General features: G+C 54.5%; 1 protein-coding gene across 1 annotated transcript in view; it reads left to right on the top strand.

Moving 5' to 3' along the window:
* The window catches only part of RBM38 (RNA binding motif protein 38), a 34,470-nt gene extending 25,778 nt beyond the window's left edge, over nt 1-8,692 (top strand). Inside the window, exon 4 of the mRNA XM_033410239.2 lies at nt 8,369-8,692. Coding sequence (XP_033266130.1) covers nt 8,369-8,393 — 25 coding nt within the window. The 3' untranslated portion in view covers nt 8,394-8,692. The remainder of the gene's footprint in view (nt 1-8,368) is intronic.
* The last annotated feature ends 5,789 nt before the right edge of the window (nt 8,693-14,481 follow it).

Raw genomic sequence — 14,481 nt, 5'->3', positions numbered from 1 at the left:
ATCTTTGTTTGAATGTGGTACCACATTCACGTATTGCTTCTGTGATTATAAAAAACAAAAAGAGTGAAAAGAAATACAACCTCAGAGTAAAACATTGGATAGCTACAGAGTTCAGTAACGTACAAAGGAATATTCCCTCCAATCCCAGATAACATTTGTGTTTGTTTCTCCAGATTTCTCTGTAGCAAGGCAGTGATATAGTCATAAATATTTTTAAATGAGACCTCCCTATTTTTCAACGTGCTTGTCCACCGACCTTTGTAGCTCACAGCCCCCTTGTCGTTTCTGCATTCCGTGAACTCTGCTAACTTGTATTAGCACCTGCCGTGCACAGACTCTCTTCTAGGCCCTGCGGAGACAGCAGGGAACAACGCAGACAAGTCCCCGCCCTCACAGGGCTTTCAGTTTACTGGGAGAAGTGGGCAATAGACAAGGAAACAGGTAACTAAGATCGTTACGGAATCAGCAGGAGCTGGGGAGGGAATTAGCTGGTGATCACAGGGCCTTTGCACGAGCTGCTCCTGCTGCCTGTGCCCTTCCCGCAGATGTTCACGCAGTGCCCATCCTTGGCCGACTCCTTGCCATCTTCCCACTCTGCACTCTGCTTGCCTGCCTCCTCTGGAGAACTTATCAGGGTTGGTACTTCTCAGTGCATTTTATTTGCTCATTTAATATCTGTCTCCCATCCTGGACTGTAAGCTGGGAGGGGCAGGAGCAGGCCAGAGACATCCATGCTGGTACGCAGCCTCTGCGGCCAATGCCGGGCACATAGAAGGGGGCTTCTAATACGTGCTGGCCATGTGAATGCTAAATAATTTAAATTAAATGATCTTCTAAGTTGAGGAGAGGCAATCTGAGGCAGTGGGGAGTGCATCTTCAGGAGAGGATGCATGGGGGCGTGGGTACCCTGCCTGTGGGCTCTGGACCCAGCCAGGACCTGACCTGGGAAGGGCCAGCAGAGTCCAGGCCCGGGGAAAGGAGGGATCGCCTGGTCTGGGTGTGAAGGATTAGCAGAAGTGAGCAGCCGTACACCTCCCTCCCCACCCAAGTCTTCTGGGAAGGATCAGGGATGCCCGCGGGAGTGTGGGAGGTGGACGCCTCCCGTGGGCCCCTCTGGGGATAGGCTCGGTCTCTTCTGAGGGCTGCATGATTCAGTTTTGACCATATTTGCCTCAGAGCCAAGTGGCCACCCCGCGGGGCCATGGTATAAATATCGGTTTGTTTACTCTGTGTCCCAGTTGAGCATGGTTCTGAGGAACGCAAGGCTTCCCTGTTGTTTAGCCCGTGAGTTTGGAAAGCGGGCCCTGGGGGTGGGAGTTGTCCAGAGGTTCTGAGTCACATTCGCTGGGGCGGCTTGGGGTTCCTCGGCCCAGGCCACCCTGCGCGGTGCTCATCTCCAGAAAGTAAAACAGGCAAATTCTCGGTGCGATCTCAAGCCCCCTGGTGTGGCGGCTTCTGTGGCCCTCTGCCCTCTAACTGGGCCCGAGTGTCCCCCTGGGAACTAGCCGTTCCCTACATCTGTCCCCGAGTCTCAGGTGGCTCCACCCCTGACCCCGCTGAGATGGGCATGTGACCCAGACCTGGCCAGAAAGAATGTCGCATGCCACTGGCCTCAGTGACTGACTCGGGGGTAGGCACATGGTCCAGCTACAGGCAATGAGAGTCAGTGAGACTTACGATGGGACAGCTGGGAGAGGCAGGCCCCCTTGCCTGTGGATTTAACCTGGGGGATGGGAGCCTGGAGCTGCCAGGGTGACCCACGGAGCCTGAGCATGAACCAGCTTAGGAGGCAGCAGAGAAATTCAATCCCGAGGACAGTGTTTAAACTGCTGGATCCAGCCATTCCTGAAGTCAGGCTGAGAGAGCCTGTCAATTCTCTTTTTTCATTAAACCAGTATATTCGTTTTCTATCAAATCGTCACAAACTTAATGGCTTAAAACAACACATAATAGATGATTATGTCCTACTTTTGTGGGTCAGAACTCCAGATACAGCATGACCCAGCTTGGCCTTCAGCTTGGGGTGGCAGAAGTCAGGGTGCCTGCAGAGCTGTGATCCTTACTGGGGGCTCTGGGGAAGAATCCTCTTCCAGCCTCATTCAGTTTGCTGGCTGAATTCAGTTCCTTGTGGCTGTGGGACTGTGGTCCTCATTTCCTGCTAGCTGACAGCAGGGGTAGGTCTTTTCTTCTAGAGGCTGCCCACATCCTTCTCGTGTTTTCCCCATGGCTCCCTTCAGCCACGGTGGGTCAAGTCCCTCCTAGTGTTCAAATCTCTCCAACTTCCTCTTCTGCTGCTCCTCTCTGCCTCCTGCTAGAGAAAGTTCTCTGCTTTTAATGACTTATGTGATTAGATTGACCCCACCTGGATAACCCAGGATACGCTCCCTCTTTTTTTTTTTTTTTTTACTTTTGGCTGCATTGGGTCTTCGTTGCCAGGCGTAGGTTTTTCTCTAGTTGCGGTGAGCGGGGGTTACTCTTCTTTGCGGTGCGCGGGCTTCTCATTGTGGTGGCTTCCCTTGTTGCGGAGCACAGGCTCTAGGCGCACAGGCTGAGTAGTTGTGGCGCACGGGCTTAGTTGCTCCGCGGCATGTGGGATCTTCCCAGACCAGGGCTCGAACCTGTGTCGCCTGCATTGGCAGGCGGATTCTTAACCACTGTGCCACCAGGGAAGCCCTGCTCTCCCTCTTTTAAGATCTATAACCTTAATCACACCTGCAAAGTCCCTTTTGCCATGTAACAATATATTCAAACTTCATATAGTCACAATTTCCCGGGATTAGGACACAAATGTCTTGGAGGGAGGGGCATTATCCCACCCACCACAGCAGTCTGACTTGGGCTTTCTGTCATTTGCAAAGAAAAGAATCCTGAATGATTCGCCCTCCTTCTGGAGAATGATTAGTTGGACATGACTGGATTATGCAGCTGAATTTCTGACTTCAGGAACGGCTGGATCCAGCAGCTCAAGCACTGTTATAAGGATCCAAGTTCTCTTTATTTCTCAGCCTATGTTGGTTTCAGGCTAAGTCCATGGCCCCTGGCTCCCAACCTCTGGGTTATTCCATTGGAAAGAAAATGTGTCTCCTTCCCGCTGGTCCCTAACCTTAGCCAAGCCCGTCACAAATCAACCTCCTTTATCTTGAAGGGCAGTCTAAGTTTCTGCTCTAAAATCCCCCACCTCGGTTAGATTCTGGCTCTCCCTTTGACTAGCCTCAGAACCACTGAATGTTTTCCCCCAAGTGACAGCACGTTGTGCCCCAAGGATTCTTATTTTGTTCCTTCTACAAATGTCCAAGCTTATTCTCTGTGCTAGGCACTGGAGGTGCAACAGTTAAAAAAAAAAAAAGTGGGTGTGGCTACTGCCCTGACAAGGGCATAAGCAAAAAAAAAAAAAAAAAAAAAATCACTGCCTTACAAATTTGTGAAGGAAACAAGCAGGTGAGGTAATGGAGAAGAAGCGGGAGAGTCCAGGTGAGAAGTGGGTCCAGCAAAAGTCACTGGAGGGCTTCCCTGTTGGCACAGTGATTAAGAATCTGCCTGCCACTGCAAGGGACATGGGTTCGAGCCCTGGCCCGGGAAGATCCCACATGCTGCAGAGCAACTAAGCCCGTGCGCCACAACTACTGAGCCTGAGCTCTAGAGCCTGCAAGCCACAACTACTGAGCCCATGTGCCACAACTACTGAAGCCTGCACGCCTAGAGCCCGTGCTCTGCAACAAGAAAAGCCACCACAATGAGAAGCCCGCGCACTGCAACGAAGACCCAACACAGCCAAAAATAAATAAATATATTTATAAAAAAAAAAAGTCACTGGAGAAAAGTCATGGAAGGGGGCAAGACGGCAGAGCGTTCCAGAGACGGTCACAGCCTGTGCAAACGTCCTGAGGTCGGGTGTGCTGGGCCAGGTTGAGGAACTGCGGGGAGGCCAGGAGGTCAAGAGTGTGGTCGGGGGAAGGCGGTTGAGGCTGGCAGAGTGTAGAGGGAACTGGGTGGGGATGAAATGCATTAACCTACCCCCAAGTCCTATAAAACAGAAACTGGCTTGGCTTTTGGACTAGCAGCTTCCGGGGGGGTGGGAGCACCCCGTGACATCTTCCTCCCCTCCCCGGGGCACCCCTCCCCTCCCCCCGCACCTCCGCCTGTGCAGTGACGGAGCCAGAGACCATCGCCAGCACAGACTTCCGCCCCTGCTTCCGCCGGCCTCTCAGAATAGCGTTTGGCACCTCACTGAGGTTTCCACCTGCCGCCCTGGCCCTGCAGGCTGTCTCCACCCACCCTTCCTCTAAGAGGAGGGGAAGCACTATTGTTCCTCGGGTGGTTGACTTAGTGAGAAAGGGGAACAGACAGGTCCAGCCCCAGGGGGTGTGCCCAGCATCCCCGCCCCCTTTGCCCCCTGCCTGGTAGTTTCTCCCACCTCCAGATGCCAGTAGTCACGTTCCTGCTCCTAAGAGCGGTGGCATTTTTATTCAGGATAATTGCACAGCTTCCATTCACCAGTGTATCGACTGGGAATTGTGGGGCGAGGGGGGCGGTTTGTGGGATGGGAAAGTCCCTCCCATCCCCCACCCGGTTCTCTTCCCTCCAGGCATCCAGGGCCTCCAGTTTCAACACATTGTATTTTAGGCTTCTGTGTGTCTGTTTCCAAGTCAGCACGCGCCATCCGCTCTGTGAGGCGCTTGTTCCTTTCCCTTAAATACATCTTGAAGATTCCCCGCTGAGCCCACACTGAGCTTGCTATCGCCTGGTTGTCGGCTGCCTAGTATTCCACGTGTGAATGGGCGTGCTCTACTGCCCGCCCCCTGGGATGGAGGTGGAAGTCGTTTCCAGCCTTTTGCTCATTCAGGCAGAGGTAGAACGAATCACCTTGAGCAGAGTTGCTGGTGCACCTGCCGTTGTCCGGTGCGTGCACACCTGCTGTGTGCCGGGATTTCACCTGCAGGCTCCTTCTCAGCCCTCACACGGCACTGCCGGGAGGTCACACCAGAGGAGGTAACTATTCAGGGCCACGCTTTTAAAGTTCATGTCCCAAACTCAGTGGCCTGGCTAGAACTTGACCCCTGAAATGGGGTCACTGTTCTTTCCGGGGCATCTGAAGAGGGATCACATATGCCCCAAACCAAGCTTGGAGATCATCGTGGGGTCTTCCTGTTTTTCTTTTCCTGCTTTGTCCTCACCATGCCTGCTGCCCCCTCGCCCCTGGAAAAGGCTGCCTGGTGCCCTTATCCCCAGACACCGGTGCCAGGCCCGGGTCCCTGCCTTGCAGGTGCCTGCAGAGCTCCGCCCTGTGAGCTGACCTAGTGCCCTGGGGTGGGGGCTTCATTACAACTCCACCAGCACCAACCCCGTCCTCCCAAAGAAATAAATACATTCTGTCTCCTTATTGTACTTATTGAACAACTACCAGATACAAAGCCCTAGTGAGGAAGACAAAAAATTCGTAAGTCATCATTGGAATAATTATTTAATTTCAGTCTGATAAATACTACAGTGAAGTGCCAAGCCCTCCCAGGTGTTCCTCTGCCTCAGGGCCTTTGCACATGCTCTTCCCTTTACCTGGACCACTCATCTTCCAGGTATCCACACGGCTCACCTCTTACCTTGTTGCATTCAAACTCATAGCCCCCTACTCACCGTGCTCCCTCTCTCTTGCCTGTTCATTTTTCTCTGTAGCTCTTATCACGCCTCAAACCTACGTTTACTTTATGTATCACTTATTATTGCTTATTCATCTGTCTATTACCTGTACCCCTGGTGGACTGTCAGTCCATAATGGCAGACATTCTTGTTTGCCTTGTTCACTGCTCTATCCGAGGTGCCTAGAAAAGTGCCTGATACACAGTAGCTTCTCAGTAAATATTTGTTGAATGAATGAATGACCTAACAGGGGATGTGACCTACTTAACTCTTCGGGGACCAGGAAGGACGGTGTCAGGGGATGTTTTCCTACCACTGGGGACAGACCCAGGTTTCATGGGGCCTGAAGTTTATACAATTTGGGGCACTGTCTTTAAGAAAAAGAGTATATAGTTACATGTACAGAGTAAGGGCCAGAGATTGAAAAAAGACTGGCACTGACGAAGGGAAAGACATTCCAGGCAGAGGGAGCAGCTTATGAAAAAGCCAAGTGTGGCCAAGAGCCAGGGAAGAAGGAGAGAAGGTGTGTGTGGCCACAGCATTGCCAGGGACCCCTGAGGGGCTGGAGATCCAGTGGGGGCCAGCTTGGAAGTGACAGGGTGTGACATGCGGGGCCCTGGTTTCTGCGGGATCCCGGGAGAAAGCCCGAAGAGGACCTCCGGGTCCTGCAGGACGGAGCCCTGCCAGCCGAAGGCATTCCCACTCACCCTACTGGCCAAGCAGGGGGTGGCCCAGCCCTTACACCCCATTCCACCCCAATCAGCCTGCAGGAATGCATTTCCTGGCCTTGGGGTCCCTGCTCACCCCTACCCCACCCAGAGAGGTCCCCCGAGGCTGTCTGGGGAGGCTCCACTCTGCCTCCTCCCCCCCCCCCCCACCACGCCCGGCTCTGCTCAGAATAAAAGCTTGGGGCCCTGGCTGGGGACCCTGTGCTCTGACCCGAAGCCTCTGCCAGCCATTTGCATCACAAATGAGGCCGGGTCAGGCTCTTGGGCCCTGGCCAGCCTGCCTGGTGCTGCCCTCGGTGACTTAAGGACACAAGCCACCATCCAGCTGCTGCACATTCTGCTCCCTCCCCCTGCTGCCTAGATTGTACCCCTGGGGGGGATGCCCGGTCCCCGGTCCCCAGCAGGCCTGGGATCCTCCTGACCAGCCAGCCCTCCCACCAGCTGGGAAGAACAATTATGGCTGACAAACTGAGCTCCTGTCCTGTCTCTGAATGTCAGAGGTGGGGCGGGGAGGGGAGGGGGGCTCAGCATGTGACATTCTGGCCTGTAGCTCTCACAGCAGCCCACTCTACAGAGGAGGGGACTGAGGCTCAGAGAGGGTGAGCAACTTGCCCAAGGCTGCTCAGCTAATAGCCGGCAGAGCTGGGACTTGAATCCATGCCATTCTGCTCTAGAAGCTGTGCTGTGAACAGGGGCCATCCCCTTGAGGGTCATCTGTGTTTGTCCACCATATGCAGTGGGCCCTGCTGGCTGCTGGATGAATAAATGGTCATCTGAGCTTCAGCCTTTCTCCCCAGCATGGTCGGGGTGAGTAGGTGGGCTGCTTCTCTTTCTAGACTCTGAGCCCGTGAGGTCAGGGCGCTGCCCATGCCTGTTTGTGGTCCTGGTATACAGCAGGCACTTAATCAGTGTTTCTGGAATAAATAATGGAATAAATCAACACACAGACTCTTTCTGAGCCTGGGTTGTGCTTTTCTGCTGCAGGTTCCTTTCAAGGAAGAGGTGGGTTGTACCCAGCTCAGGGTCCCGAGGGCTGAGCACGCGGCTTGGTCCTGGAAAGTTCTCAGAGGTTCAGCCATGACTTATTCTCCACAAGCCTCGCCCCGGGCTGGCTGGGGCTCCTGCCCCAGATCCTGGGGGCCTGACCTGGGGAGGAATTCAGGGCTCCCTCTAAGGGAGCCTGGGCACAGGGAGGCCCCTGTCTCTGTCCCCTGCCTCTCCCTAGCTCGGCCCTGGAGTTCTGCCCTGCCCCAGGGCCTTTGCTCCTGCTGCCCTCCTGCCTGGCCCTCTCCCAGCAGCTCTTCCAGGGCTGGCTGCTTCGTCACCTCCTCAGAGAGGTCCCTGTCTAGCTGCAGCCCTTAGATATTTGCTATCCTCACCCCGTCTGTCTCCAGAGCTCTGTGGATGCCTTATCATTCCTCTGGGGTTTTGCCGGTGTCTCCTTTAGAATGAAAGAGGGAGAAAGATGCACACACTACATAGAGCAAAACAGAACGAGAAGGGAGAAGATAGAGGGAGAGAGTCAGATGGAGAGAGAGACAGGGAGAGGCTGATGGAGAGAAGGGAGAAAATAGAGGGAGAGAGTCAGATGGAGAGAGAGACAGGGAGAGGCTGATGGAGAGAAGGGAGAAAATAGAGGGAGAGAGTCAGATGGAGAGAGAGACAGGGAGAGACTGATGGAGAGAAACACAGAAATAGAAACGAATGTGAGAGAGAGACAGAGCAACTCAGAGGCAGAGACACAAAGAGAAACCGAAAGGAAACAGGACCAGCGTCCTGGAGAGAAACGGAGCCGGGGCAAGAGGGAGGGGACAAGAGAAAGTACTGTGCGGTGGACAAAAAGGGATATGGGGGCCCTGGGCTTCCTTCTGGGGTGATGGGAAGGTTCTGGAATTAGATCGTGGTGACGGTTGCACAACTCTGTGTATATGAAAAGCCACATAATTGTACGCTTTACAAGGTTGCATTTTATGGAACATGAATTTTGTCTCATTTGAAAACATGAGAGGACATCAGAGAAACCCAAATTGAAGTACGATCTACAAAACACCTGATACTCTGCAAATCCAGCAAGATCAGGAAGGACAAGGAAAGAGCGAGGACCATCCCTGGGCCTGCAGGAGACGAGATGACTAAATTCAATGCAGGACCCGGGACAGAGGAAGGACACTGGGGGAAAATGCGAATCACGTCTGCGGTTTAGTTAATGGTGCTGCATCAAAGTGAATTTCTTGGTTTGGATCATTGTACTATTATGTAAGAGATTAATATTAGGGGAAGCAAGGTGAAGGGGACGTGGGGACTATCTTTGCACCTTTTCTCTAAGTCTAAAATTATTTCAAAATTAAAAAGTTAAAACAAACAAAGGAGACAGAAATGACCAGAGAGCAGCCCTGGGACAGAGGAACTGCCTGTGCTCCTGACCCCGAGGAGACCACCAGTCAAGGCCCCTTCGGGATAAAGCCCTGGGCTGGGGGTGGGGGCCTGGTGTCTAGTCCTCTGCCCATTACTGACAAAGAGGCTGCTGATGCCCCGGAGCAGGCTCTAGTTCCAGCTGAGGTACTTCCACGCCCGAGGCTGCAGACCCTGAGGCTCACCAGCAGAGGCTGCTGACAATTTGTGACTCTCCTGTTGTTCATTTAATGGTTTCAGCAGCGTTTGGGGCAGACCCGGGCGCTCCCCTGCACCCATGACCATGCCTATTGATGTTCCTCTGTTCCACCTTCCCTCCGCCCCTGCTACCCCAACACACAGCCCTTGGTGCCTGCCAGCTGACTCCCGCAAGGCTCCTGGCATCCTGGGAAAAAACGCCCCAGATCCTGCTTTCCTGCGAAAATAGCCAAGTGGCAGCCCCATGCTGGGGTTGGGGATCACTTCATGTGGGTCCCCACACAGGACAGGCCAGCCCCCCGTGTTGACCTCTGGGGTCCTGGAAGGAAAATGCTCATTTTTATTTCCCTAGAACCCATTCCTGGACCAGGCATGTAGTAGGTGCTCAACACTTGTGTGTCTCCCAGACACCTTACTCCCAGGACCTCAGCCAAAGGCAGCTCTTTCCTCACCCAATGCTTTCAAGCTTTTTAAAGTGGTGAAATCTACCTTTTAAAAATGAAAATATTCAGAGAATAATAAGCCCCTACTACCACTACCCAGAATTAAACATGACACAATGAGACACGAAGATTTTGTCACATTTGTCACTAATCCTTTTTCTTTTAAAGAAATAAAATGTTACAGATACAGCTCAGCTTTGCTGTAACTCCCATCACCCTCCCCCCACAGCCAGCCTCAGTGGGAGCGAGAGCTGCAGCCTCATGCCCAGGTTTCTACCTACATGTTTATGGTGATGGTCAATTTTCCGTATTGCTGTGGGCACCATTTAAGCAGCTTGCTCGTGAACAGTCTCCTACAGCGTGCAGAGCTCTGATTTTGTGTGTTCCAGTCAAATACACGTTGAGGTGCCCTCCTGACGGTGGTGGAGAGGGATCCATCCTTTTAAGGAGTCGTTCCCCACCCCCTCCCCGACCCCTGCATCTGCCCCAGCTCATGCATCTGCAGCCCTGGCAGCCACACAGGGCTCAGAAGGGCCCCACGCCAGGCTTAATGCTCTGCTGTCTCCGTCTTGAAATTCTTAGTAACTTTTGCACGAGGGGCCCGCATTTTCATTTTGACTGGAGCCCACTAATCGTGTTGATGTTCTGACAACGTGGAACACCTAACCGAGCCCCCGTCCTGTGCCAGGCCCTGGCCCAGGCTGGCCGGCAGCACAGACCACCTCAGCACATCCTCCAAAGGCTCTGTGAAAGGCGCGGTTCCCGTCAACCCCATTCTGCAGATGGGGCCACTGAGGCTCAGAGAGCTCCTGACTTGGGAGCCCATGCCCTGAAACAGAAGACCCACTTTGAAGATTGAATCTGCTCCAGACCCCTTTCTTTCCTTTTTTTTTTTTTTTTTTTTTTTTACGGTACGCGGGCCTCTCACTGTTGTGGCCTCTCCCGTTGCGGAGCACAGGCTCCGGACGCGCAGGCTCAGCGGCCATGACTCACGGGCCCAGCCGCTCCGCGGCACGTGGGATCTACCCGGACCGGGGCACGAACCCGCGTCCCCTGCATCGGCAGGCGGACTCTCAAGCACTGCGCCACCAGGGAAGCCCCAGACCCCTTTCTTTTAAAACCAGGGTCCAGAGAGTTGAAGGCTTCCTCAGCGGACCTGGCCCCTGGGCCACAGAGCCGGTTCCCCGCCATCCCCGCGGCCACGAGCCAGAGCTGCCTGGCTTGTCCGTGCTGCCCCGGCCCCGAGGCTGAATTCATTTCACCACACTTCCTCTCCCCGTGGGGACTGTCTCAATATGGGGTGAACCAACCCGGGGGTTAATCAGAGCGCCACTTCCTCTTCCCAGAGACAACCTCTCACAGCCTGCCTTCTATAATTAGACCCCGGCCTGCCTTCCCCGGCTGGGCGTGGTTGGGCCTGAGGCTTATTCCGGCTCTACAGAGGGGTTTCCACACGGCTTCCCAAGAACCCCAGGAGCCTGTGGGGCAGGGGGCGTGTGCGGGGGATGCTCAGGCCGCGAGGCCTGGGATGGGGCCTCCACCGGCTTCCTGGCGGGCCCTCGCCGCCACTACCCCTGCCGTCATGCGGGTGGACCAGATCCATTTCTAGGATCTGGGAGACGGGTTTTGCCATAGTCTAGAGCAGCGGTTTTCCACTGGGGGGCCGTCGGGCAATGTCTGGAGGCATTTTCGGTTGTCACAGCTGGGGAGGGAATTGCTCCTGGAATCTAGGGGGAAGAGGCCAGGGAAGCTGCCACACAGCCCGGGGCGGCCGGCTCCACAACAGAGAAAGGCCCGGCCCCAAATGTCAACGGTGCTGAGTTTGGAGGAGGACGTAGTTTTGACCATGAGGACAGCGGAGGAGAGGAGGTGGCTGGGATTCGAGGTATATTCTGAAGGTAGAGCGGACAGGACAGGGTGACGTCTGATCGTGGCAAGTACCATTGTTGAGAAGGAGCGCGATGGGGACACCCGAGAGGGAAGGTGACAACAGCTTGTGGGAGGAGGTGACAGTGAGCAGAGGCTTGAATGATGAGGGACCTCCCTGGAAGATCTCCGGGAGAGCTGTAGGGAGAGGAAGACAGGTGCCAGGGCAGGTGGGAAAGGATTCTGAATCTGGGTGAGGAAGTGAGAGGAAGCCAGGAAGGAAGGCGGGGGTCACACCCTGCAGAGGCTTATGGGCCAAGAAGTAGGAGTTTCACTGGCAGCCTCTGAATGCAAAGGTGCTGAGAGCACAGGACGGGGGGTCCGGAGACTGGATTTCAGCTTGAATTGGGTACTCACTGGCCAGGTGACTTTGGAAAAATTACTCTTTTGGGGCTCCAGTTTCTTCCCTGTCAAAATAGGGGCAATGCTACCATCTGGTCCCCCCAGGAGGCTTCTGTACAGTCAGTGAGGTGCTGACAGAGGACACAGGATGGGGAGGTGACTCCCCATTCTAATCTGAGTGTTTAAGAGTGACCCACAAGAGCTGTAAGCTCGAGTCCCAAGTGTGGCTGACCTCCAAGACCCAGGCCAGGGTCCAACCAGCTCGGGCATCATTGCAAGTGGACGAGCGTCCACAGGACTCTTGGAGAGCCATCTTCAACAGCGACCTCATGTGGTGGTAAGACGCCATGACTGCAGTGAAGTTTAGTGGGGAACAGGCCTCACGCCCACCTGTGGGTTGAAGACCCTTCAAGGTGCAGGAGGACCCGAGAAGGAGGTTCTGGGCATCTTGTTAATACAGCGCCTGGAAGCCTGAGTGATTAAGGAACAAAGAGATGTAGTCATCCCAATATCATAACTTGGAGGAATTTATTCTCATGTCCTTAGTTTGGAAGGAAAGTCTCCTGACACTCGGGGACTCCGGGAGGGCTGGGGGTGAGCAGGGGTGGTCACGGGGGCAGGAATGGTGCCTGTGACGCTCCTGCCTCAGTGGGCTGGCAATCAGTTCCTCTGGTCCCTCCTTGCTTTCTCTCCAGCCCGGGTGCCTGCAGTCCCATCCCAGGGAAGGAGTTCCTCGGTTGGGGAAGCTCTGAAGACACTCAGGTGAAGGGACGGCAGGAGATGGGGTGGCTGGGGGCGGAGGCTGTCACCGCCTTTTCAGGCTGCAACCTCTCCCATCTCCCTTCCTGCTCAGAAGACATTTCCCACGTGGACCCGCCAAAGGATGTCACAGAAACCACCCGAGAAACATTCCAACGGGGTGAACAAATCATTTGTCCCCGAGAAAATATAGACAGTTGTTACATGGAAGAAGGTGCAGCCTTGCAGGCAAAGAAAGAAAAAATGCCCACAAAAGCCCCACTGCGCGCTGATGCAGTTAGAAAACAATTTGGAAATGATAAAGCCCAGTGCTGGCAGGGATGCGGGGAAAGCAACACATCAGCTTTGCTATAAATTGATTCCGATTTTTTTTTTTCTTTCTTTTTTGGGTGCGTCGTGCAGCATGACGTGTGGGATCTTAGTTCCCCAACCAGGGGTTAAACCCGTGCCCCTTGCATTGGAAGCGCCAAGTCTTAACCACTGGCCCGCCAGGGAAGTCCCCAGATTCAGATTTTGAAGATCGACCTGTCTGTATGCAATAAACACTGAGAAACTGCACATACCCTCTCACCCAGGATTTTGTCTTTTGGCAAAGTGTGGCCTTATTTAAGAGTGGGAAATGGAAAAAACAAAAGCCCCACCCCCCAGATGCCCTGCGTTAACTTCTGTGGAGTTAACTCTGTGGAGTACTCACAGTATTTGAAACGCTGAACACGTGTTACCTCTTTAACCTTACAGCTGCTTGGCGAGGTGTTTTCTGAGCTCTCATTTCAGAGATGACGGCCTGGAGGCCCCTGGAGTCCAGCCCTCCCACCCACCGTGGTCACGCAGGTGGTAAGTGGCAGAGCTGAGGTTTGAACCCAGGCTGCCCCACCGGAAACTTGGGGGGGGGTCCTCACCCCACACTACTATCGCTCTGTACTGCGAAAGGAGAGTCGTCCACCAAAGAGACGCTGCTGCAGCTGTGTGTGTGCGCTGTCACCAGGATGTGACCAGAGGCAAAAGAGCTCCTTTCTGCTCCCTTCTGGTGGTGAATGCATGCCTGCTGCCCGGCAGGCATGCCCCGGCCTGTGGTTCTGGAATGCGGGTGAGCCGCTACCCCGGAGACCTGCTGTTGGTGGCCGGTGTTGGTGGGCCCGGCCCAGGCCACAGACCCAGCTGGCACACACGCTCTGTGTCCAAGGAATCAAGACAACGCCCTTCGTGCCGCCTTGATGGGAGTTGAGCAGTTGAACCAATGCCCAGAACCCTCATGTCTCCCGCTCGGGCAGAAATGCCAGTGGCCTCGCGGCTGGAAGGATAGTGACAGCTCCAGGCACCTGCAGCTTCAAGGAAGGCGTGACATTTTGGAGATGCTCTTGGCACAGGCCAGAGCTTGGATCCTCTCCCTCCCGAGAAGGGGATAGGAGGGGACACGTCCCCGTGGCATGTCCGAGGCTGGTGTGAGTGTTGACGTGCTGCGAACTCTCAGGGAGCAGCGGCTCGTGCTCCTGGGGTCTCCTCTCCCCATCTCTAAAGAGCAGGGTTGGCCCATGTGAGTTTGTTGATATGGGGCCCAGGCTGCCACGGCCACGGGATGCTGTGCGTGGGGCAGATGTGGGGCACGGGCGAGAAGGCCATCCCTTTGCAACAATTTTTCTGTCCTTCTCAGTTCAGCTTGGTGCTCCCGTGTCCTGACGGCCGGCCACCCCCTGCCTGACCCCCTCTTAGTAGGCCTCAGGCTCAGAGCCAGGGGCAGGCAACGGCATTTTAATAACGTGATGTGTCGTCACCGTGCTCGCTTTCAGAGTTACCTTCTATGAGTGGCAAGTGGTACTGGTTTTCTGTTTACATTGGTGACAGAGAAGTTCCTTGTAAGATGAACTGAAGTAAAGCTAAAAGGCGAGTCATCCTAAAAACGTGAGGCAAATGGTAGCTCAGATGGATGTGCTCAGCCATAGAGGTGACCCCTGAAAGCCTGAAGTCTGGGGCCCAAAGCTAAGGGCCCTCCGTGGTCCTCCCTGACGACATGGCCCTGGACGGTGTGGGTCTTGCCAGCC

This window comes from Orcinus orca, chromosome 16, assembly GCF_937001465.1.
Source record: "Orcinus orca chromosome 16, mOrcOrc1.1, whole genome shotgun sequence".
Taxonomy (NCBI): Eukaryota; Metazoa; Chordata; class Mammalia; order Artiodactyla; family Delphinidae; genus Orcinus; species Orcinus orca.
The sequence above is the reverse complement of the archived record's forward strand: the minus strand, read 5'-3'. Positions and strand labels throughout refer to the sequence as shown.